The sequence below is a fragment of the Crinia signifera genome, chromosome 2 (genome assembly GCF_055691185.1).
Source record: "Crinia signifera chromosome 2, ASM5569118v1, whole genome shotgun sequence".
In the NCBI taxonomy this organism is placed as follows: Eukaryota; Metazoa; Chordata; class Amphibia; order Anura; family Myobatrachidae; genus Crinia; species Crinia signifera.
The window spans coordinates 353,891,682-353,917,227 of NC_139218.1; the positions used below are offsets into that span (position 1 = coordinate 353,891,682).

Below are 25,546 nucleotides of genomic sequence, written 5' to 3' on the forward strand. Positions count from 1 at the left end.
CAATTCTTGTGCAATGGTCTGGTCACTAATACCCTTTTCCCGCCACACAAATAACCTGGGTCTGACCCGTGTTGTAGCCGGGGCGACTCGGGTCTCTGTGCTCTGAGAAAAAGCGAGAAGAGTTAAATCACGGGCCACACCTGGGTTGCTGGGCAGTGTAAACAGATAACCCAGGTCAAGGTCACTATAGGGAGGAGGCAGCGACAGCTCCAAGTGCTGCCTCCCCCCGAAGACGCTCTGCCCCCTTTCTGATGCCAACGACCTAGCTTATTACCAACCATCAGGTAAATGTCGCCCCGCACAAGCGAATTGCTGCCCATGTGCAAGGCTGCAAAGGGGAAACCGTGCACATGAGGGGGAAACCATCTGCAATTACTCACCATCAAATAGTTTTCCCCTCTGTTCACAGCCATAACTTACACGCCGCTGTGATGACTGTGGGTGGAAGAAGGCTGCTTCCTCCCAATGACCGGGGAATGTCTGCATTTTATGGTGCACTCCCAGACAATGGGCCTTATTTTGGTTCATTCTTTCTGACAAAATCCTTCTTAGATGGACAAAACCATGTGCACTGCAGGGGGGCAGATGTAACATGTGCAGAGAGAATTAGATTTGGGTGAGTAATTTTGTTTCTGTGCAGGGAAAATACTGACTGCTTTATTTTTACACTGCAATATAGATCTCACTTTGAAGTAAAACCCCACCCAAATCTAATTCTCTCTGCACATGATACATCTGCCCCACCTGCAGTGCACATGGTTTTGCCCATCTAAGAAGGATTTTGTCAAAAAGAATGAACCAAAATAAGGCCCAATATAGGGTTACCGCCACCAAACAGTAATCACCCTGCGAGCAGCCAGCGATGGCTAGCCAATGCTGGCTGCCTTCCAACGGACGGCTCACGCATGTGCACAGCGTACCATGCATGACCATCCGATAATTGTCAGAATTGCGTTCAGGTCTGAATCGGGCCCAAAAGACAGAGTGGCTGTGTTAACAGCATTCAACCCCTGTATAAGCTCATAAGTACTGTGTTTCAGATCAATATTCTGTGTGGTAGAGGAACTGGTATAAAGTAACATATTAGGCATGATTATTTGTGGCTACCACATGCCACACATTGTTATGTCTAATCTGCTCCATTATACAAGTTCCTCTGCCACAGAAATACTAATCCTAAATACAGTACTTAGCACCTATCAGCAAATTTGTACACTATTTGCAAATGAATATGCAGAATTCCCCATAATGTACTCAAGCTTGGGAATAACTACTCGTGGTGGAGCATCTCATCGCATCCGGTATCTCACGCCATTCTATATAGCACATATAGGAGCATGGGTGCCGATTTATGTTTTTGCTGGTGGGTGCTCAAGGCAAAAATATAGGGGAGTGGCTTCAAGGGGAAGGGGGCGTGGCCAAAAAATAATACCAATACGCAGCACAGTTGTCTTCAATATTCAAATTCTTTTTACACATAACTTGTGGACCTGCAGCTGTTTCTCTGTGATAACCGTACGTACCCCCATGCACAGGAATGCCGGGAAGATGCTTCTGTCAGCTCTGTTAATGGCGCTGGGCAGCATCTTTTATGTGGCAGCCGCCGGGTCAATAAAGAGCGGATGGAGTACACTCTTCCCGGCATACTGTTTGCCAGGCTACAGGGCTGGTGATACGGGTGCTGCAGCTGCAAATTAACAAGCTAATATGGCGGCCCAGCAGCGCGACTCGGGCCCGTGGGTGCTTATCAATTTCCGTGGGTGCTGGGGCCCTTGAGCACCCACAGAATCGGCACCTATGTATAGGGGAGTTGTATGAGGACACATCTGTATAGATCCAGGAACGTTACATAGCCTCCTACTGAGCCATATCTATAGACAAACATGTGTACGTGTGTGTGTGTGTGTGTGTGGGGGGGGGGGGGGAGAGATTGGGCGGGGAGCTCCGTTGTAAGGGGACGCGAATCATCCGCCATCCCATGCCTAAATGACAGCGGCTCCATCTGCATGTTTGCGTATTTATTATATTATATGTTTAACCTCTTCCTGACCACTTATCTTATTTAAATGTTTGAAACAGCCGATACTATAGACCATCTGTTCTGTTACCTATTAATTCTGTATCCATACAGTATCCAGTGTATAAAAAAGACCAAGTTTTAGGGCTGTTACCGCTCCCCCAGACTCCCGTACATACACCAATGCGCTGCAGGGTGGGAGATTTTGGATTACATTTGGAAACTCCTTCTAAAATTCCTGCGTTTTCCACCGATATCTACATAGCAGCAGCATAATGGTCTAGTATATTTAAAAACAAAAATAATGAAATCATTCAGACTTGGCTGCAAAGCCGTAGAAGAACATCATGACTTCGGTGGAACATCATAGTAAAAGCATACCTGTCAAATGAATGAAACTGCATGGGAAGAATAACTTGTGCTTCCCTTTTCAGTGCAGGATCTGGGTAGGGTAGGGGGTCAGGCCCAGCCTCTGCCATCTCAAAGGGAGCAGCCACCAGGCTTTTGAGGATCTCCTTGACATTGATGCCTTTGCTTTGGCTGATGCTGGATATGGAGGGAGCTGGTTTCATCATTTCACTTGGGCTCTCAGTCAGACTTTCCTGCGACTTCTTCACGTCCGATAGCGTAGACAGTAATTCCCCCATATAGTCTGGGCTGATACTGGAATCTAGATCAGTTCCATTTAATATACTACTGATGTGTTCTTCTCCAATGCCGGAATCTGTGTGAGGAATAGAGCTCTGCAAATGAAGTTCTTCAATCGGCGTTAGGGTTTCCTTCTCCTTGATGTCCGGAAACAGGGCCGGTGTGTCTACAGTAAGGAGGACAAAACAAGATCAATGACAACAAGCACAAGACTTCAGCAGCCCGAACCTATCAGAGCCTTTATGCAGGTACGTATGTCACTTTCAAGAGTACTGCATTTAATCACCACCTTAAAGAAAACAAATGAAGGACAACACTAGAAGTGATCGTATAACTTGAAGAATTTTAAGAAATAAAGATATTTATTTATACATATAAAAAATGACCTTAATTTATTAATACAACTGGGAATACACCCTTAGATGAATAGGCATTGTGGTCTGTAAAGGGCAGTGTGACAAAGGCCAAAAGTGTGCCATCTGCAAAGAGAGAGAGAGACGGGTGCAGAGGGACATGTTGATGGACAGGGTCACTTGGTGACACCAGTTTAAGAATACCGAGCAGAGGTCTCCACCCAGGGGAGCTAGATGTGGGATGTAAATCTATTCACATACCCAAATGGTTCTAGGTTAGCCAGAGAAGTACAGAAGAACAAGTAACATAAAACAAAACTGCATCTACAAGATGGTTGGAGTAAGGCAATTCCTAGAACAAAAGATTAAACACTAGGGGGGGGATTTAATAGGATGAAAGATTCAGAAAGTGAGAGATTTTGTAAGAAATCTTCAGGTTTTTTTAAGCGGCAATCATTTACACTGCAAAACCAGTTTGGTTTTGCGGTGTAAATGATTGCCACTTTAAAAAAACTGGAGATCTCTTACAAAATCTCTCACTTTCTGAATCTCTCATACTATTAAATTTCACCCTAGGAACATACATGTATTAGGAGTGTAAATATACCCAGTAAACCTCTCCCATGGTGTCCTGAGGAAAGCTGCCAGAGCTGATCAGCCACATTTTTATTCCAGGTTTTTACTTGTATTTAGAAACAAATCACAGGCAGATATCTGCTGGAGGAATGTGAGAGCAATTAAAAGGGGGATAATCAATTCTAGGTGATGTGCAACAGTGTACTATCGAACCATCCATCATGGCTGAATTCCTTCAAGCAAAGGTGCACAGGTATAATAGTTTCCTCCCCATTTTCAAATGGTAGTGTGCGCAGCCAGACATTGTGGTAAGGTCCGACCCATCACTGAGAACTGAATCAGTCCCAAACACTTTGTCATATGAACTGCTAGTGGTAAGAACTGCAGAAATACTAAATGCCGAATCATTGGGATTTCCCCCTTTTTTTTTTATATAATTTTTTTAATCCCCAGAAATGTTGATACTGCTGTACCTCGCTTTCTCTTCTACATACAGTAGTAATTAGGGCATTCAACCCTCATCTAGAACACTCATTGTTAACACATCGGCCCTCTCTGTGGGATAACTTCATGCGTCCAGATCATCCACAAACTTTAAAAATGAATCTAAAATCCTGGTGTGAGCTTCCATGCAGAGAGACGCAACCAGCTGCCCATCTGAGGTAAAATGGTGGGTATGGGACGAGTCTTTATTTGCAGATGGAGAGTACATGTGTTTATAATCAAGGAAAATTGCCAAAACTAGAAAATTGTTTAATGCTATTGACAGAGGCAAAATGAGGGGAGCTTGAGGGAATATAGTGGAGCTAGAAAGCATGACATGAACATAATGTTCCCATAAGGGGCCCGATTCAAAGTCAGTAGTAGTTCTGCAGCCTCATCACTGAAGTGCAAGTGCTTGCACAATAAAGGCTACCTTCTGTCTGTGCAGCCTAGCTAAGAAGCCAGGCAGGTTGGCCATGTTTTGGGCCGCCACAGATGAGTGTCAAGTCCAGAGCGGTCCAGACACCCCTGCATTGTCCGAACCGTTCCCACAAAACGGTCCGTCGCCAAAAATGCAAACTGCTTTCATTGCAGTTTCAAACCCTGCACGCATGCGCAGAGGTGTGGAAATTGCCTAATAGCGATGTCCACACTTCTGCTGGTAAGTCTGAAGCAAGCCCATGGTGTCAAAATGGCCTTGCATCATGACAGGATGACTATATATATGGTGCAACACAAAGAGCTATATATACACACAGCAGTGGTACACACCATACCCCCACACCAAACTGGAACTACTCTGGCCTAAGATCATGAAGATATGGTAGGGTGCTTCCATGCCACAGTATAATAATACACATATATAACACTGAATAATGATCTTATTTATGTGTATAACAACATATTTCAGATGCAGCAAAGATATGTTTTATAACACACAATAAAAATCAAGAGAAAATTAGGCAACTATAATGCCTTATATATGGCGGTAGCTACGAGGCATAAAGCAATGCTGAGATATAGCCCCATATGAATGCTTTGTAAAGTAAATCTGGTTTTGGAAGAGAAGAAATGCAGCATTGATATAAAAGCTCCTGACAAGTGTCTCCCGCACAGAGAGCTTCATCCCACCGGGCAGAGCAATCAGCTGCCAACGAGAGAGAACGGCGCATCACAGCCATGAGCAGGCACACAGAGTGGAAGCACTTTGTGCAGCATTAGTTTTACAGGGTGATCTGCGTAGACACCAACTAGAAGACAGGGGCACTCTGGGGAAACACCAGCACTTGACATGTTATTTTTATTTATTTTTAAAAACCTTTCAACCGCTAAAAGAATTGCAATCTGCAGAGAGACCAGATCTATTTACCCATTAGAAATTTCAGAAAATGGTTTTACACCAACGCTGACACCATTTACATTGAGATCCGTAATGTACAATTGTGGCCTGACAGAAACGTATTCTCATTTTTTTATTGAGGCTTCAGTGTGTAGTCATACATTAAAGGTGATTTTATACATTAGTGACATCTGTTGGACGGTTTCATTTATACCGAGCTAAGGAAGAGGACATCTGCCCAAGACAAGAATGCCTGGATAGCAAAGTGCACCATCACCTACACACAGTGAGAGCGGCCATTTTGTGAGCTAGGCTGATCATTGTGAGAATGTTCCGTAGCTCTCCAATTTTCCAGGAGCCTGAGGCATCATGGGCTGAAAAGGTCAGGTACACATGGAAGCCTTCATTAAGGGCGGTATTCAATGTGTGACGATAATTCCGACAGTGGTAAATATCTGCACTTTTCGACAAGTGTAGGTCAAATTTACATTCAACCTATTCAATCTTTACGAACGTCTGCATTGAATAAGTGTGTGCCGATATCTGCGACTACTAGCCCCTTAGTGGACTGAAATGCTGCTTAAACTTAAATGGAGAACAATTTGGTGAATTAGCGCTAATGGGGTGATTCTGGTTTGCTCGCTGTTTAGCAATTTTGGCCCCGTCCTGATGTTTTGGGGACTGGACATGTGCATGGTCTATTATGTGCATGGTAGCTCCCCTTTGGGAATGGCTCAGCGACTTGCATAGTCGCCGAGCTGCTTGCAAGCATCGTGGGGGGACTAGGGGCGGACGGCAGCGGCGGGGACTGGGATCACCCATGGGACTTTTATGTGCAAAGCCAAGAGAAATAATTTGAGGGTCGGCGACCATCGAATGATTTCTCCTGCAGCGGAGGCATGCGAGGGGGTGTGCATCGTTACACATCCACCCGCATACTAATGATGAGGGGAATTGGGGGGCGGGTTCAGACGGGCAGCATCTCAGTGACTCAGTGGGGTGGATATAAATGTGTTTCAGTGGGTATAAAACTCTACCGATGAGCATTACTTCCAGTTCCACACGCACTGAGGCAACATTGACAACAGGTGGATATGCATAAGGTCAGCACTGAGAAAAGGTTGACAGGGAGATGGTTGACACAAAAAGGTTGACATAAGTTTTGTGGGTTTTTTTGTGTCAATGTCGACACCTGAGCACGTATTCTCATCAATTAGTGTAGCATGTACCCTGGCATGGCTCGCCGTTCTCAGGCCAGGTGCGCCACGCCGCTAGCAAAGCACTTTGACTGTTCCAAAGTCCCAAAACAATAAAAAAATATTGTATAACTGATGTCAACCTTTTCATGTTGGCTATTGCAATGTTGACCTTTGCTTCTGTTGACTTTTTCAGTGTTGACCTTTTGACTGTTGATATAGAATTTGGACCCCGTCACACATTGCTGTTGATGTCATAAGGAGAAGGTTTACGCATTCCATATTTGGAGGAATTGTCGGGGTATGGAAAGAAGCTAAAGAGTCTGGCTAGATGAGTACCGGGACCTCTGTGCCAAATGGCCTGAAGTTTTGGTTCCTTTAATACGCTGGTGTCCTCCTAGAAGAAATCTCTGCTTGTGCATATTAGCGCAGAAATAGTGCTCCCAGGTTACCGTGTTTACATGCCCATATGGTTCAATTGGCTGGATTTAGGACTACAGAACTTAGGATTTAACTTCCCAACCCTTAAGTCTTAAGGTGCCCACACACTAGAACGATTTTTTGGCCGATTTCTGATAAATCGGGCGATATATCGTCCGGTGTTTACCAATAATCAGTCGAAAATCGGCCAATTTTGGACCAATGCGTGCTCCCGTGGATCTTTTGCTAAATCTTCTGATCTTACGTGCTGCATGGAAGATCAGAAGATTTAACAAAAGATCCATAGGAACACACACGGGATCTTAAGAAAAATCTTTGGTACAGATGTGCGCTTGCCTGAAATCTTTTGTACAGACAGGCAAAAGATTTTAAAGCTAATTTATGCGCACATCTTATGATCGCAGATCTTTCTAGTGTGTGGGCACCTTTAAGCATAGGCGGTCTCTTTACCAATCCCTTGATCCTTTGTTCGGCTGACTGTATACCATGTTTTCACTGTTCTGGCTTTTCCTCTCTCTATTTCTATATATTACGTCTGAGCAGAGTGCTATACTTTATTTTGACAGTTTTTTATTGGCCTTTTCATGACGTTTAAATTTGCAACAGGGTCTTATTGTACTTTCTCTTAAACTCTTCAAAAAAAAATAATAAAAAAAACTAAACCAGAATTCCCACAATACACTCAAATGATTCCAAATTCTGAAAATGGAGATCTGCAACTTTCATATAAACTGGGGGAAATATGACTAACTTTGAGGATACGCTATGCACTAATACCACTCTCTGATCTACCAGAAACCTAAAAGAGAGAGAGCCTATAAATCAGAGTGAAATGATCACATTATTTAATAACGGAAACAATTCACAAGCACAGTATAAAGCTGTCCAACACAATATAAAACATCCAGAGTAGTATAAAAATGTCCTGGCCAATACGTCACTGCTATTAAAGAATTCTCAAACACTAAACAAGCAAATGCGTCTCAAACTTTTTTTATTCTGTCTTTTCTGAAGAATTGATGTAATTTTACCAGTAAATGAGAACAGATTAAAACACCTCTCAAATTATGGACTATGGGAATGAACAGTCTCCAGTGCCGTAACTATTTTAGTGCCCAGTGCCATAAATAGGAATTGGTGCATGCAGTGGCAATCTGCAGCAGTAGTGGGGCTCTTGTGTTTGACATTACTTTCTGTAACCCCCTCTTAGCTACACCAGCTGCCCACATCTTCAATCAGCCATATCCCTCAGCCTTGCAACTGGCTAACTTATATATACATATACACACACACACACACACACACACACACACACACACTATACACACTATACACACATACAAAGAAGTAGCAAAGGTCATGAGAGTGCAATACATAAACAGAATGGTAGGTGGCGCCACTGTATGGTGACGTCTTGGAAATATGTAGACTTGCACCAATTGTACTCTGACATCTTGTAAGCGAGTGTGAACACCAGCTAGGCACCATGAATTATACGGGTTGAAACAGGGCACAATAGTGGGTGCCCTACAGATGGGACATTCTATTTCTGAAGTTGTATGGACATTCAACACTCCTCAATTTATGTTGTCATGTTTATATGTAATACCTCATGGAAGGAATTACCACTCACCGTGGTCAGATTTGACTATGGTAACAGACAAGCAACACTGGCTTAAATCACAGCCACATTGAGGTCCTTATTCTAGTTCACTCTTTCTGACAAAATACTTCTTAGATGGATAAAACCATGTGCACTGCAGGTGCGGCAGATGTTACTCGTGCAGAGAGAATTAGATTTGGGTGGGGTTTTACTTCCGTTTGAATACAAGTGACCCCAGGATCACATTTATTTGGACTTTGAGCATATCTGTATTATTATTTATATTTCACACACAAATATGAAGCTGAAATTCAACATTTTAAAAAATATGACAATAATACAGTATTACGGGGCAGGTACTCATAAGTAATGCATAGAAGGAGGAATGATTTACACTCTTAGTAGTTACATAATATTGTTTCATGTTACAACAGAATGGACATAGGATCTGAGAATAAATCTCTTTATTTAAACCTGCTTTTTACAATATGATTATTAAATTGTACTACATATTACAAGGATAATGCTGCACCTCATCTATGGGGGGGGGGGGGGGTTTAAAGTGTTGTGCACTCCGGCAACTACCAGATGATGCCCAATGGAACATTTCAAGTGTTGCCCCAATCGGGTAGACACAGCCACATTTGTTGACATTACGGTAATGTTGTTTGTTTGACGGGCTGGTAACTCGTACACTTAGGACCCTAAACGTATGATTGACACACAAATCAAATTGAATATAACCAAAATATACTTCAAATCAATTTTGGCATGTTACATGCAAATGTGACTCACATTATATTTCTGTTCCCAGTCACAGGGCTCTGATACAAAGGACTCAAACCTATAGAACCACGTGAATTAACATTTGCTGACCTAAATTAGGTCAACATGCATTGGGTCAGCAACTGGAGGTCAACAGGGCTTAGGTCGACACGAGTATTAGGTCAACAATGGGAATGTCGACAGCCAAAAGGTCAACATAAGTTTTTGGCATTTTTTCCCCCCCGAGTTTCAACATAGTCACAGTCAAAGTGTACCGCTGCGCTCACCATGCTTCGGGCACGATGCTTCCCTGTACTCAGCAAACTATTCTATTCTCCCACCACACCGTAGTCAATGGTAGGGCATGAAATACCGCCTGTTGGCACATGGCGGCAAAAACCCCCAAAAAACCTCATGTCGACCTTTTGACTGTCGACCTTCCCATTGTCGAACTAATACTTGTATCAACCTTCGAAACTGGTCAACCTTACCCATGTCCACTAATTTCATGTGGCGACTTTAACCCCTTGAGTGTAAATTTTCCGGGCTCAGCTGTGCTGCCGCAGCGGGCTGTCCCGGAACATTTCCGGGCATATCACTAATGTAGAATAGGTGTGCGCCAGTGGTGTCCAGGTGTGCATCACTGGCGCAGCACCTCTAGAGCCCTCCCCCACAACCTTCCAGTCCCCCCCTTCGCTCCGGCGATCGGTACGCCAGAGCTCCGTTAACCCACCCGACAGCCAGCCAGCTGCCCGTCACTCATTTTACAGTGACGTCGGCGGCAGGCTCGGGGGAACTTGGGAGCACTCAGGCACCTGAGTCCTCCCGAGCCGCCGCGATCATCCCCCAGCCTGCCGCCGACGTCACTGCTGAATGTGACAGGCGTCTTAGGCAGGGAGGGGACAGCGGCAGCACTGCAGGGAAGCTCCGGCGTACTAACGCCGGAGCGGAGGTGAGGGGGAGCTTTCAACTTTCTGTGGTGGGTTTTGCTCGGGCAGGACAAACCTGCCCTGATAGGTTTGTCCTGCCCAAGCAAAACCCACCACTCAAGGGGTTAAGTGGTTGACCTTACCCTGTCGATCTTCAGTGGTCGACGCAATGCATGTTGACCTAATATCCATATCACAATTAATGTAGGCCTGTTTATCTTCCTGATTAACCGTGAAGATGTTTAAAATATTTTATATTGGGCAAGAACATTCTGTGACTCACGTTACACATTTTGCATGAATGGCATTCTAATATATTTATTGGTCTTGAACAACTTCCATATATGTTCAATGCTTACAGACACACAGGAAATTGATACCTGATAAATACATTTTCATTTATTACACAATATACTACCATCTTTTACCAGCATAAATATACTAAAATTACATTAAAATATAGAGTTCTGGGTTGTATAAAGCAGCGAGTAAGACACAAGCATTTGCATATAATTCCTTGTATCATACTGGTGGTATGTTTGTTGTCTCATTACCATAGAAATGTGTAATTAGCAGTGTTACTATCCCAGGTCAGATAATTACAGACATCACAAGAGCGAGCAGTGGTAAATGACGTACCTGTACTCGTCGGTGAGTTAATTTCCTGTCTGATGTTACGAGCAGTCTGGCTTGCGGAACGCGCAGTCTCCCGCTGGGGTTCCAGTATATCACGGTATTTAGACACCATTAATACAGATATGAAGTACACCACTGCCAGGGCGAGGAACTGAGCTTGTTTACTGTCATCCTACAAAGGGAAGCCAAATAATTCAGTAGGCACCAATCTGAACACACAGAAAACTGCCCCTCCGTTCATTTTTACATTCATCATAATTAAGATCAAATCCACTGTAAATAAAATCTCAGCATTTGCAAGTTATATTAAAAATGTTAAAAGGGGCATTATAAAATAGGAGAAAAAAATGACGTTTGCTATATGTACTATAATTTACTTAATGAGGTTGGTAAAAGCAATGCAGTATCGTAAAATGCTAGGCTGCAGGTGGCACTGTGACATAAGCAACATGGCAGCTACTAGTTAAATCGCCAAGTACCAGAGAGAAATCGTGTGTTCTGTATAAAAAAATTAAAAAAAAAAGGTTTTCTTTTACAAGTGTATTGGTTGCCTAATCAAAATAAGATAGTCCCTAAGGAATGGATAGGGTGAATATTGGTTAAGGACACAAAAAAAAAAAAAAGACCTTTACACTGTGTAGGTAACAAGTCAAATAAAATAGATAAAACTGGAAAAAAAAAAAAGCGAGAAAATACTGTATTTTGCAGGAGAGCAAATCAAATATCCAAAAAGTGGTGCACAATTTGTTACATTTTTGCACTTGCACCTTATACTTTATTCTAGTCAGCTGTCCTGATGAAAACACACTCTCTCTTAGAGCGAATATACATTGGCTGGTATTCAATGCCGCAGAGAGCGGCCGGCGAGGGGGTTAAACAGCGAGGATTACTGAAAACCAGCGATCCTCGCTGTTTAACCCCCGCGCCGGCCGCTCGCTCTATTCAACGTTCTGGGGAAATCCTTGCCGTCACAGGACGGCGAGAATTCCCCAAAACAGCGAGACCCGCGGCTGCTGCAGAAAACTCGCAGTTTTTAGCCGCGGGTCTCGCTGCTTCTGGAGCCGCATCCGCCAATTCCCCCTCGCTCAAAAAACGGGGCGAGGGGGAATTGGCGGATGCGGAGGCTGTGTTGAATGCTGTCAGGGTGAGTGGTGACAGCGATCAGGACGCCCTGCTCGCTGTCACCACTCGCAAACAGCATTGAATACCTGCCAGTATCTTATCCACACACTCCATATTTCTACGGGAATGGATCATTGGATAAACAGCAACTGGGTCGACATGCATGAAGGTCGACATGGGGTTAGGTCGATAGGGTCATTAGGTCGACATTCAAAAGGTCGACATGGGGTTTTTCTTTCTTTTTTTGTCCCGAATGTCGACCAAGTCGCCATGGACACTAAAAAACAGCACCGCTGCTCTCGCCATGCATCGGACACGGTTCCTTGCTACGCTCGGCACACTATTTTATTCTCCCACCACGCTGCCCTGGCGGATCTTAGGGCATGAAATACCGCCTGTCAGCACATGTTGGCAGGAAAAAGAAAAAAGGTGAAAACCCCACATTGACCTTTTGACTGTCGACCTAATTGTTGTAGACCATGTGACCGTATCCCATTTCTACACAAGCTAGAGTGAATAGGGCATGGCTGGGGAGAGAGTGATGAGTGGTATAATACAGCAGGTCACACCACACTGCAGATAAAACAATTCCCTAACACAGAAAGCTGCAGGTTCCAGGCCTTGTGGATAACGGATTCCAAATACATTTTAATATTAGGTTTGTATTTGGCCTACTGTAATTCAGCTACATACAGATGGGGCCAGGCTCAGCATTGCCGCCAGACTGCCATCCGCAGGTTTCTGGCGGATGGCGATCTGGCGGCAGGGGACAGGACATGGACGCTTGCGTGTCCATTGCCTAGAATGGGGCATGCGAGTGCCCCATTCTGGCGCAGTGTGTCGCTCGGCTGACGGCGCGATGGGAGGTTCTCTGATGAGAGCAGCTCCATCTGTAATATCTTCTGCATACTACAGTGCTTATATTACATCTAGACACACAATTATATTACCCTATAATACATACCGTTTCTCTACATTGTTCTACTGACAGAAGGAAACAAGGAGCAACATACAGTATATAGGAAATGCTGCAAGAGGTCATGTGACAGTCCGATAATATCGGCACACCATCATTCTAATCCTAATGAGAGGTGCTGGCATGCGTGTACAGTGTGGCAACACACCTGTATAATCTCCAGTTTAAATGCTCCGTGGATATTTCTGCTTAGGACAACAGTATTCTTTATATAGCGTGTTTTGATGTGTTTCTAAATATTGTGATTCAGTAATTATGTATAAGATGTGCCAAAATGAAAAGGACACTTTTGCTGAAGCGGCGTGTCTAACCGCAGTGGGATAAAGTGACACAAAGCCATAAACCAAACTACACCAACATACAGATCTTCTCTTATCATCTCAAAATATCATCCAACACGACCTCTACGCTCCTCCCAAGATCTGCGTCTCCCATCCACACTCATTACTCGCTCTTATTCCTGATTGCAGGACTTTCTTCGGGCTGCACCCACTCTGTGCAGAGCCCTCCCAAGCACAATAAGACTCTCCTCCAGTCTCCAAAGGCAAGCTTATCAAATTCCAGAACCAGTCATAGAACCTTGCATCCTGGTGGAATCGATGCAATAAAGAATACAGTATCTATCCTTATGTATCAATGCCTATTTCCCTATAGATTGTAAGCTTGCGAGCAGGGCCCTCCTACATTTTCACTGTCTATAAATACCCAGTTTGTTGTATCACTGTCTCCTATGTAAAGCGCAACGGAATATGCTGCGCTATGTGAGAAACTGTTAATAAATAAATAAATAAAATAAATAATGGGTTTGCCGATACATGGAGTGGCATTTTTCCCAGTGGCGCATGTGTAGTGAACGGCTTTGCCAAAGATCCTTCATTTCTGGAAAATTGTTTTGCGTGGTTGGAAGCATGATGGCTTCCTCCAGATCAGCGCATTTATCGCAGGATAAAAGCGATGTATGAAGAGCAGTGTCTCGCATGGCGTGCCATTTTATTTATTTATTATTTGACAGTTTCTTACATAGCGCAGCAAATTCTGTTGCGCTTTACAATAGGAAACAGTGATAAAACAAACTGGGTAGTAACCAACATAGAGGTAGGAGGGCCCTGCCCGCAAGCTTACAATCTGGAATAAGATCCTCCACAGTCGAAATGGTGGAAGATGGGGACAACGTGCACCTGCCCGGGCCGTGGCAAGTCCTTGATGCTTTCGCGTCCCGCCTCATAACGCTGACACCACCGGAATATGGTGCAGCGTGCGAGACACTGGTCTTGGTACACCGCCTTCATCCGAAGAAATTGTATAACAGCTTTGCGCTGATCTGGAGGAATCCCTCATGCATCTGACCCCGCAAAACAGCTTTCCAGGAATAGAGAAACTGACCCAAAGCCGTTCACTACACATGCACAACCGGGAAAAACGCCGCGCCATCTATCGGTAAGCACATTAACCCACTGCGATGACATACAACGCTGCTACAGCAAAAGCCTCCTTTTTATTTGGGAACACTTTATATAAAATTGGGCAATCTGACATTTTACATCTTAAACATTTTGATCACTGCATTTACTAAATAACTGATAAATAATGTGACCAAATAACTAGACATTTGTTTATTTATTAGCATGCGGGCAGATTGTATTCATGTTAAGAGTAAATAAATGAAATAGAGGTGTCTGTTACAGACATTAGAGGATTACTGAATGCAATGTGCGGTCTCACAGCTCTACAGCGCAGTCTAATGGCCAGGAGCGGAATTGCATGTCATCAAACATACTGTATTGTAGCTATCCTAAAGCATTGCTTTTTTATATATTTGTAATTGCGCTGGATATAGATCGTTCAACAGCAGTTCTCCAAAAACTTAGGACAGAAGTAATTTGCTGTCACTGCTGATTGCTAAATGCAATCATTTTTTTTTTTAAACTTATGTAGAATGTTGCTGTAATGAATACCTTGCCTTAAGTGCTTGTTCTTAAATCAGGACTTTAATCATGTGTATCACTGAGTTAACATTGCCATCTATGTTCCTTTTCACCGACTTATTATAATAGATTACTGTATTTTATCAAATTTGGATATATTTTTAATTTGGATCTAAAAAAAATAAATCATATAACTATTAAAATGTATAAGCGGTGTTCTCTTTGTTCAATACGAAGCACAAAATATGAAGCCACAGACAGCTTTTATTTATCCCACGAAATGACTTCTAACCTTGTCTACAATACATGGTCTCATTATCAGTAAGGGATTGAGGGGCAGATTTATTAAGCTTGGAGAAGAGATAAACTGGAGATAAAGCGGAGAAAAGGTAAAAGGAGATAAAGCACCAGCCAATCAGCTGTGTTTGAAAAAGATAGTTGGGAGTTGATTGGCTGGTGCTTTATCTCCTTTTACCTTTTCTCCGCTTTATCTCCAGTTTATCTCTTCTCCAAGCTTAATAAATCTGCCCCATTGTCACTAGGTGGACATGCATTAAGGGCGACATAACTGAGGGTTCACATGGGTCTAGATCGACAGGTCATTGGGTCGACACAAGCATTAGGCCGGCATGGGGTTTTTCACTTCTTTTTGGAGCCGACAGGCAGTATTTCATGCCCTACCATCCCCTATTGGATGGTGGGAGAATAAAATATAGTGTGCTGAGCGTAGCAAGGCACTGTGCCCAAAGCATGGCCAGTGCAGCGAGCCATTGCAAGACGCGGTGCTGAGTTTCAGTGTCCATGTCGACTGTGTCGAAACTCGGGACAGGAAAAGTGAAAAACCCTATGTTGACCTTCCCTATGTCAACCTAATGCTTGTGTTGACCGAACCCATGTCGACCTTCAGTCATGCCGTCCTTCCTGCATGTCGACCTGCAGTCATGTCGACCTAGTTGCTGTCTATCCAATGATCCATACCCATCAGTAATGCTGGGTACACACCAGGACGACTAGGGCCCGATCCCCTCAATCTAGATCCAATTCCGACCAATTGGATGTAGATTGTAGGTAGATTGGGCCCTTTTTTTCCCTGTTCTGGTCCGATCCCGATCCGATGCGCGGCCCCGCGCATCGGTCGGTCGTTATTCAGATCCTACCTGCTGCAGGTATAAGGTATATGTAATGATAACTGAAGTGCTCCCGTACGGTAAAGAAAGTGACCCAATAAACAAACTACAAATGTATTCAAATACTGCCTCTATTAAAACAATACCGTCTACCTTGCATTGCAACACTGGTAAGAATAATAATCTATTGCAAAAAATATTGTATTGCCACATGCCTTTTAAATACATTTAACGTTGCAATAACTTATAAGCAATAACATACGCTCCAAAAGACTGTTTTTTCTTTAATCATAATTGTCTATAGCAGGCCTGGATTACCTGTGGCTGTCCAGCTGTAAAACTACACATCCCAGCATGCCCTGCCACCATTTTACCATTCCCTAATAGCAAAACTGTGAGTGGCATGCTATGGCTTGTATTTAACAGCAGCTGGAGAGCCAGAGATTGGTCTATAGTGTTTATTTTTATTGTAGCCACATTTTAAATCTGCAGGACCCTAGTAATCGCTTAGGAGAACAGCAAATAGCCACCAGCTTTGGTCGTGTTTTCGCTTGTATGATTGGGGGTACATGGATGGAAAACCAACAGCGGACAGCACCAATTCTGGTAGCATGAACCACCGCTCAAGTGGGCTATACATTATATAGGGGTCTGCATTAGATGCTGGACATAAAGGGTTACAGAACAGAATTTGGGGCTTTGTTGCACAGACTGTACAGTGAATTCTGACATTTTTGATCGGTGAACATTCTAATTGGAATGTCTCAGTAATGTCAATTATTTCATTAACATGGCTTCATTTTCACACGTGTCAGCTTACACTGTGTACAAGTCATAGGTGGATTTAAAAATAAACATAAACGGCACTCACCACATCCCGAAACACCACGGCCCGCAAACGATTAATATCAACATCTTGGAGAAGTCGATCAGGGTCCTTTATAGGGGAAAGGTTACTGGGAACGTTGTCTACAGTGGTCTAGATATAGATAAACACAACATTATATTTGTTTTTACTTCAAATTTCACATAAAAAAGTGCTGTAGCCCAACCAATCAGATAAGAGCTGTCATTCTGCCCTCTACAGGTTAGAGTAGGCACTTGCAACCTCAGTCCACAAGGCACACACCTATAGATATATCTGCAGATCAATCTATCAGCTGACATTGTTCTGCATGCACACTGCCCAATCAGTTGTGAACGGTGTCACATCTGGGTGGGCATTTACATGTGCCCACCCAGAAAGTGTAGGTGCTCAAGTCACCTGTGCTCAAGCATGTTAAGCTGGGTACACACCTAAAGATTTGTCTTTCCAATCTGCATGGTGGGAACAAAAATCTGTTAATGTACAGTATAGGAGCAAATGACAATCAACCATCCACTCCGAAACACTAGAAAATTAACAAAAACTATTGGATGAATTTGTAAAATCAAATGAATTTAACCCTTGTCTGTTCTCTAGTGTTTGGGAGCAGATGTTTGATTCTCAGATTTTGATTTGATTATGCTCCTATACAATACAGGTTGAGTATCCCTTATCTGAAATATTCCTAAAGCAGTGGTTTTCTGACTGACCCCCTTTTTTTCCCCCGGTCCACCTGATCATCCACAAACCCTGCCCACAAGCACCACCTGCCTGATCGCTCTGGCCGCAAGCTCCCCCCCCCCCCTGCCCCCTTACTTCAGCGCCGCTGCCCCGGTATTCACTGTCACAACAAAGCATTGCTACGACATCGTGAAGTCACCTGCGCAATGCTTCACTGGGAATGCTCAAGAGATGGACGTTGGAGACATCGTGGGCGCCGGGGGATGCTGTGGTCACCTCTGAACCAGGGAGTTAAAAAATATTCCGAAATCTGTAATAATAATCCCTTATCCAAAAAGCTCCTTGCTCCGAGCATTTCGGATAAGGGATACTCAACCTGTACCAGATTTCTGTTCCCACCAGATTGGATAAATAAATCTGTATGTGTGTACCCAGCTTTCGTATACTTTGAGGACCGAGGTTGGAAACTTCCAAGTTAGAGCCATCTGGTTGCTATGGGTTACAGTACCCTTTTTATGTGCAGCAGTTTTCATAAATGTCCCTGGACAATTAGCCCATACTTTCTGTGTCTAACATACATTCAATGTGCAGGTGGGGGAAAGATTAGACATAAGAAATTAAAACATGTTTACAATGCATTGTGCAGTCTACAGAATCTGTCTCCAGGAATGGTGACCTGATGGAATGGAATGTACTCTTACCATTCACCAGGGAATAAACTACAACATAATGGCTTCTCAATGGTAGCTGGCTCATCGCCCCCTCCCTGTTTGGCTTTTAATCACTTGTAGTAGAGTATGTTTCTGATTTGAAAAAACCCCAGGTCACTTCAGTAGTGTTTTTTTAGGATTTAAATTTCATCCTTTACCAGCGTTTAAAAGCTTTACTCTGCAAATTCAATAAGTCCCACTAGTGCCAAATGTAATTCCGTTTTTTTAACCTCTGACAATACACCTTCCTTAAGTACAGATAGTAAGCGGAGGACTGCAGCAGGTAGAACACGTTCCCCCGCTGCCTCAGGCCGCCCGGTTACATGAAATACACATCGGCCTTCTCACAGGGAAATAGGAAGATTGTAACCACTCTCCAGCTACAACCTGCACGTTGTATAGAATACCACAGGAGTGTATGTTCTACCCTGCAAATAACGTTCCACAGAAACCTTACACTTGCAATGAGAAAGTGATAATTCTAAGGTCACTGATGTAATCCGTGTGTGTATTTTAGAATTGTAAATATTCCATTTTACGTGCAAAACTGCGAGCAACGTAACTATTCCGCAGTGAGACTATTCGCAAATAAAAGAGTGTTCACTGTGTTCTAAAAGTATAAAATGTTCTGGTTAAATATGAGGATAATTGTAAATCAAAGTGATAACAAATAACACTATTTGAGACAAAGTGCACTTGTGCTAACAATCCACTAGAGGGCAGTCATGCCCCTGAGACACATGGGCCCTTGGGGCCTCAATGAGGTCACAGATTGATATACTTGCCCATATTTCTTACTTATTGAAGGACAGAACTGAATTTCTGGGGGCAAAAGGGGTGTGGCCTGTAATAAATCGGGTGTTTCTCTACCCAAAATTGGCATAAATGTGTAGTCCAGGCCACTTAAAGTCTCCATCTGATATTTTTACTTTTATTTTTTGACTTTTATTTTTTGAATCAGATGGTATAAAAGAGTCAGCTGATGTACAGTATGTAGGGACTCCGGCATACAAATGCATTGTGTTCATCTAAAATGTTAGACGAAATGCGTCAGGTATATATGGCGGTCTGTCTTGATGCAACCAAAGATTTCTCTAATTATCATACAAAGTACTTCTAATCCTGGGTGAAGACTATTTCCTTGCCCATGTGATTTTTCCTTATACTGATACCACCATGGGATGTACTAATGTATATAGTTTACAGAACCGCAAGTCTTCCTATGTCTATTTAGGTGTGAAAAATGCTGAACATGATGAAAGTAGTAGTCTGCAACACACGTCACACTTACCTTTTGAGGGTTAGAAGCTGGAACACTCTGTAGGTTGTCCGTGACCTTACTGCTGGCCATCGGCTTAGTCACCCGGTCACGTTGTCGCTGCCGGCACTCCAAGCAGTTTCGTACAGCTACACAGCAAACTAAAAGAGGTTTAATCAAAATCGACTCGCGTGTATGAATACTGCATTACTTGCTCATACGCTTACACCAGCTCTACTTATAGGGTAACAGGCGCTGTGCGGTCACTAATTAGAAACCATGATGCAATATGGCTTCATTTTGGGAGCTAGTAGCACCTGTTGCACATTAATGGCTGGGTGGACCTTAGGTAAGACCTAAAGGACCTTAGGTAAGACTAGCAGCAGCATCCACAGAGGTCCTTTGTCACGCAGCATAAAATAGTAATACATTAGGTCTTTGAGGTTAAAAGCCTGTGGTGTCGGCAGAGGACAGGAATATGTGGAATGGATATAGGGGGAGATGTACCAAGCCTTGTAAACTGTCAAAGTTGTCCATTGCCACCAATCCGCTTATAACTGTCATTCTATAGAATGTACTCAAAAAATGCTAATTAGAAGATAAATGGTTGCTATGGGCAACTTCTATACTTGTCCACTCTTTACAAGGTGTAAAACATTTCCTCCATAGAATTTAGAAGTAAAGAGAGCAGGACAAGAAAGTCAGTGAAATGTAACTAGCACGTCTATAAATTTTATACTACATAAAATACATTATAGTCTCTAATAGCTTAGCAGCTATCCCCTCCATATACATGGAAAGTTCATTGTTCATTTAAAACCCCATTTACACATTAGAGGATATTATGAACAACATCCCTCAGAAAGGGGCATCTGAGCGATATTGTTCACAACAGTGGGAAGTATGTACACTCAGGATCATTAACGATGTGCGTTCCTGAGCATCGTTAAGGATGATGGATGTCTTTCAAACATGCAGGTCAATTTGGCAATAAAGCCAAGCGACCTGCATGTTTAGCGGGTCCCGATGATGTCACTGAACAAGAACGGTGGCCGATATCGTTCTGTGTGTACGGACAACATCGGCCAGCCACTGCCGATATGTTTCACTATAGTGGCCTCGGTCTGCATTGGCTATTGTGTACGGAGGTTAAAAGTACATTATGTTTTCAAATTTGCAACTTTTCTGCAGTTTTCCAGCCAGAATCCTAATTATTGGGTATATTCAATGCGGGGGGGGGGGGGGGGGGGCTATACAGCGAGCAGTGCCGATAGCTCGCCGTCAGAGTATTCAAGGACCCCCCTACACCCTCACTCGCCATTTCCACCTCTCCTGCTACCTGAGGCAAGGTGAAAACGGCGAGTGCGGCCGTCAAAACGGCGAGGCTCACTGCTATATGCAGTGGGTTCTCTGCATTTGCGGTGAACCTTGCTGTTCTGGGGAATCCTCGCCGTCCTCTGACAGTGAGAATTTCCCCGGAACATAGAATATGGCGAGTGGCCAGCGAGGGGGCTGGACAGTGAGGACAGCTTTTTCTCGCTAACAAAGTCACCCTCACCGGACAATCCCCCCCCTTTGCCATCCCCACCGCCCGCATTGATCACCGCCCATTCAACTTCATGAAAGGAGATTCTACTACAGACAATGATTCAGGTTTGAATTAATTAACTTTTAACTATGATCTAAAATAAGGATACTACAAATAAAAGGATTACATAATTGGATACTTGAAAAACATAGGACTACCTTGATCACATACAGTAATAGGGAAATAAAATGTATCCAAACAAATGACTGCTTCCCCTGCATTAGTTAAGCAGTCATCGGCTTTGTTCCCTCTCAGGTGGGGACTTTTACTTCGGATGTCTCTAGAAAACAAAGTCTGACAGTTCTTAGGTTTTTTGATTATGTGAGAAGTTATTGCTGCCTCTGTTTTATCATCATGGACATGTTGCTGAGAAGCAGGAAGATATATTTTAGAAGGGGAACTAATCTAAAAATTAGAAACACATGTTACAGATAAAGTAATGTACTGCATAAAAGGTACATAAAGCTCATGGAAATGTACAGTATAAAGAAGAATTATAACCGACAAAAGCCTTTTTGTCATGAAAATTTATTTTGTTTTGTTATTAAAAACATTCTTGTGTATTTGTATTTAATGTAGCAAAAATAAAAATCAGGACAATATTTTTCTGCAGGGAATAACTGTCTCTACAAGAGTCTTGAACCAAATCCAGTTGTTAACAAAAATCATTCGGAAGGGGCTTCTGAGCGATATTGTTCACATCATTAGTGTGGGCACTCAATATAGTTAACAATGCGCACAATGATTGATGTCTTTTCAAATATGCAGGTCAATTCAGCAACATAGCCAAGCGACCGGCTTGTTTTGTGGGTCCCGGTGATGTCACTGAACGGTATTGGTGGCCGATATGGTTAACTATATAGGCCGCAGCTGGGTAGAGCATGTATAGTGCTTTAGAGTTGACGTACGCAGTTTTCTGCAGCCAATCACCAGCTGTCTCTGGCCAAATCTCTTTTGCGGTGTCATTCCCCAATGCATAGCCATGGTCTGTATGAATTTAGCATGAATCCTGAACAAGATACAATAATGTTCACTATCGGGACTTTGGCCCATGCACGTGGTCATTTGTGGCCGTTGTGTTAAACAGCTTCAGTCTTATGTCATCCATGCACTACAAATTACCGTGGACACACAGCGGCTTTGGCAGGTAGCAGGGATTTTTATATATAACTAAATGGAGATGGGAATGTGGAACTGCAGTTTGTTCCTAGCTGCTACTTGCAAACCCTACTCCCACAACTAATACAATTGGGGGGACCCAGGCTTCTTTCCCCTGTCCCGTCAGCACTGTAATATAGACTGCTGTCTCCTCCCAGCATATGGATATTTTCAAGCCCTGGGGCTAGAAAAGAAACTATGAAACTATATTATTGTACTACCTAATTGATCCACATTTTTTAGAGCTTCACAACCCCCCTTATCTCCTCCCAGCAGTCATGTTGGGAGGCGTATTGCAGCCCAGCAATGGTAAACTCCAAACTGTGCTGTCCCGGGGAATGGCTCAGATGCCATTCTACTAACTGGGGTGCACCCAGATCCCCTTTCATTCTTGTTTTACACAATCTCCTGTCCGTTTCTCCTAAAAGCTAAAGTGTTGTGTTCCTCTTAATAGTAATAGTATAACAGCTGAAGGCTGTGTGGTAGATTTACTAAGGAGTGATTTTTCAAGGCCGTGGCTGTCTTCATACAATGGTTTAAAAATGGCAACAGGAATAAAGGCTAAATTAGGCTCATTTAGCATTTATTTATATGTAATTTATCGGTCACCAATGATCACTGGCCTTGACAAGTCGCTCCTCTGTAAATCCACCTGAAGCAGTTTCTTGCCCACTTACAGAACTATAAAGAGGGAAGAATGAAACAAAGCGGTAAAAAATAAAGTGAACCACTTCTTCCATATGCGGCTAATTTCTCCATGTTCTCAGAAAAATGCTGATTCATTGTGACAAGCGCACTTGAAGTTTTGCTAAGCTCTAACTGTGAGAGCAATGGATGGACCTTGTACAAAATAAACACATTTATACTTTACAGAATACATCTATACAAACCTCTCTACCTTCCCTACTGGGGATTCTAACTCATGAATTCATCACATTGTTCAGTTCGGCATAATAAGGCTGCTCACTAGGTGATTTATAAATATATAATATCACGGCAGATCTACAACTAGGTCAAAACCTTCCCATCCCGAAAAACTGTATTCCATTCCTACAGGCAGGGAACGCTTAACCCTTTCCATGAAAAAGCAACAGACAATCAAGCGCGCGCAGTGGAGGGCCGGTTCCTCCGGCAAGCACAGGGTTTCCAGACACCATCTGCAATATGCATCATGAACTTACCAAGCCTCAGGCACTGTCGCATTAGGCCACCAGAAGACATGTTCTTCTCTGCTTCAATCTCACTGAAATTCAGAGAGCTGGCGAAAACCAGGACGTCAACCATGGCCATGAGCCGGCTGAGGAAAGTCACTGCCGTCTCGGATGACATACCCTGTGTCACTTCAATGTTCTCCAGCTCAGTCTTAAGAAACGAAAAAAGTCACAAGACACAATGACACTGCGATTCCATGATCACGATCTCTAGGCCTAATTACAGAGCACTATCTGTTATACGGGGTTAGGGCTATGCCCTCTGCCATCATGTCAAGTACACAGCTGAAGGCTAAAGACAGAATGTATTAGCGCAAGCCCAACGCACACAGGTCAGACACGGTTTTAATAAGCAAACACAGTATGTGAGTTGGCAATGACGATGTTATGTTTAAGAAACACGACAATACAGATTAACCAGAAACTACCACAACAGTGTAATACATGCGAAAGAAGGGACAGGACCTAATTCCAGTACTGAGTGATGGGAACAGACCAGAATACCCAAAAATCATATGAAATCCACTCCAGTGAGAATACATTCAAGGTGTGTATATGGAGTGCGCATGGTCAGATTTCATGTGCATACCATATATAAAGGTCTTTTATAGAATAAAGTGTAGCTGCTGCCTGCACAGTATCAGTGTTGAACCAATGCTGACACCTTGTGAGAGGAACCAATAACACAAAGGTTATATTACTAACTGAATTTGCAAAGTGCCTCATTATGTCACTAGTAAGCGGATTAGCACACTAATACCGCTTTCACACTGCCAAAACGTTTAAAGAACCGGTATTTTTAAACGGTATTTAAAATGGGTATGAGCCTTCACATTGCAGTAGATTACCGTTTTAAATACCGTTTAAGTACCATTCACATCAGTCAACCCGTTTAATCCCCTGAACACGTTTCAAGGCAGAATGCAGGGGACAGCCTATCACAGGTCTGTAATCTGTTGTTTTTATTAAATACCGTTTCAGAGCCATTCTCACTGCATAGAAAACGGCTCTGAAACGTGTAGGCTTTTTAAATGTGTTGAAATACCAGTTAGCTTTAACCGGTAAATGAACTCTGGCGCTTTCCCACTGCAGCCTTAAACGTTTTGAAATGGGAAAAAACGGCAATATACCGTTTAACAAGTGCGGTGTGAAAGGAGTATTATTAAAGTGGTTTAGCCAATGTCACTTACTTATATTTCATATCTAATGATCATTTACTTAGTTGTGGAATTCAGATTTAAATACAGCGTAACTTCCAGACACAGGGGACCTTACAACATTTACAAAGATGATCTGCTATGAAAAAGACAAATCACTGTAGACAGTGACCGGGGTAGCTGGAACTCACACCGCATGAGCACATGCTGATTTTGGTATTTGGTGCCTCACTAACACAGATCTCTAGTTTCTGACACTGTAAAATTTAATACCGCAGGGAAAAAGATTCACAAAATTTATAGTCTGTCATAATACTGAGCATTTGCCACCTGGAAAGATAATGATATTTAAATTAAGGCTTTGCATCCAGTGAGAATATGGCCATCTTAAAAAAACCTCCATCTTTTTTTGTGCCTAGACCAGTGGTTCTAACCTTTTTTTTTTTATCACAGCACCCTAGCGTATGAATTTTCTTCACGGAACCCTTAGTCTAAAAGTTTTTTATTGAGAAATTCAGAATAAAATATTAAACGTAAATTGTGTTTGTATGTCACCCTTAGGTTCAAGTTTTGTGGTGAGGGTCAGGATTCACTTCTGTTTGTCCACATGTTCTGACTGGCTGCCACAAGTACTGGTTTTGCCTGCTATAGTACATTGACCATAAATAATCTGATATGGTCCTAGACCCAAGGCACCAATGCAAGTGTCCCAAGGCACTGCAGGGTGTCGCGGCACAGTTTGGGAAACACTGGCCTACAGCCAGAATACCTGAATTTTTATG

General features: G+C 43.0%; 1 protein-coding gene across 7 annotated transcripts in view; it reads right to left on the bottom strand.

Annotated features, from left to right (window-relative positions):
* NBEA (neurobeachin) overlaps positions 1–25,546 on the bottom strand; it is a 564,577-nt gene that overhangs the window by 295,980 nt on the left and 243,051 nt on the right. For 5 of the 7 annotated variants that reach the window (XM_083169798.1, XM_083169794.1, XM_083169793.1 and 2 more), the window contains 5 exons: positions 23,578–23,758; positions 19,684–19,811; positions 17,008–17,115; positions 10,990–11,158; positions 2,399–2,831 (listed from right to left, as the gene is read on the bottom strand). In XM_083169798.1, coding sequence (XP_083025924.1) covers positions 2,399–2,831; positions 10,990–11,158; positions 17,008–17,115; positions 19,684–19,811; positions 23,578–23,758 — 1,019 coding nt within the window. The remainder of the gene's footprint in view (positions 1–2,398; positions 2,832–10,989; positions 11,159–17,007; positions 17,116–19,683; positions 19,812–23,577; positions 23,759–25,546) is intronic. The other 2 variants (XM_083169792.1, XM_083169795.1) reach the window with 2 other exon arrangements.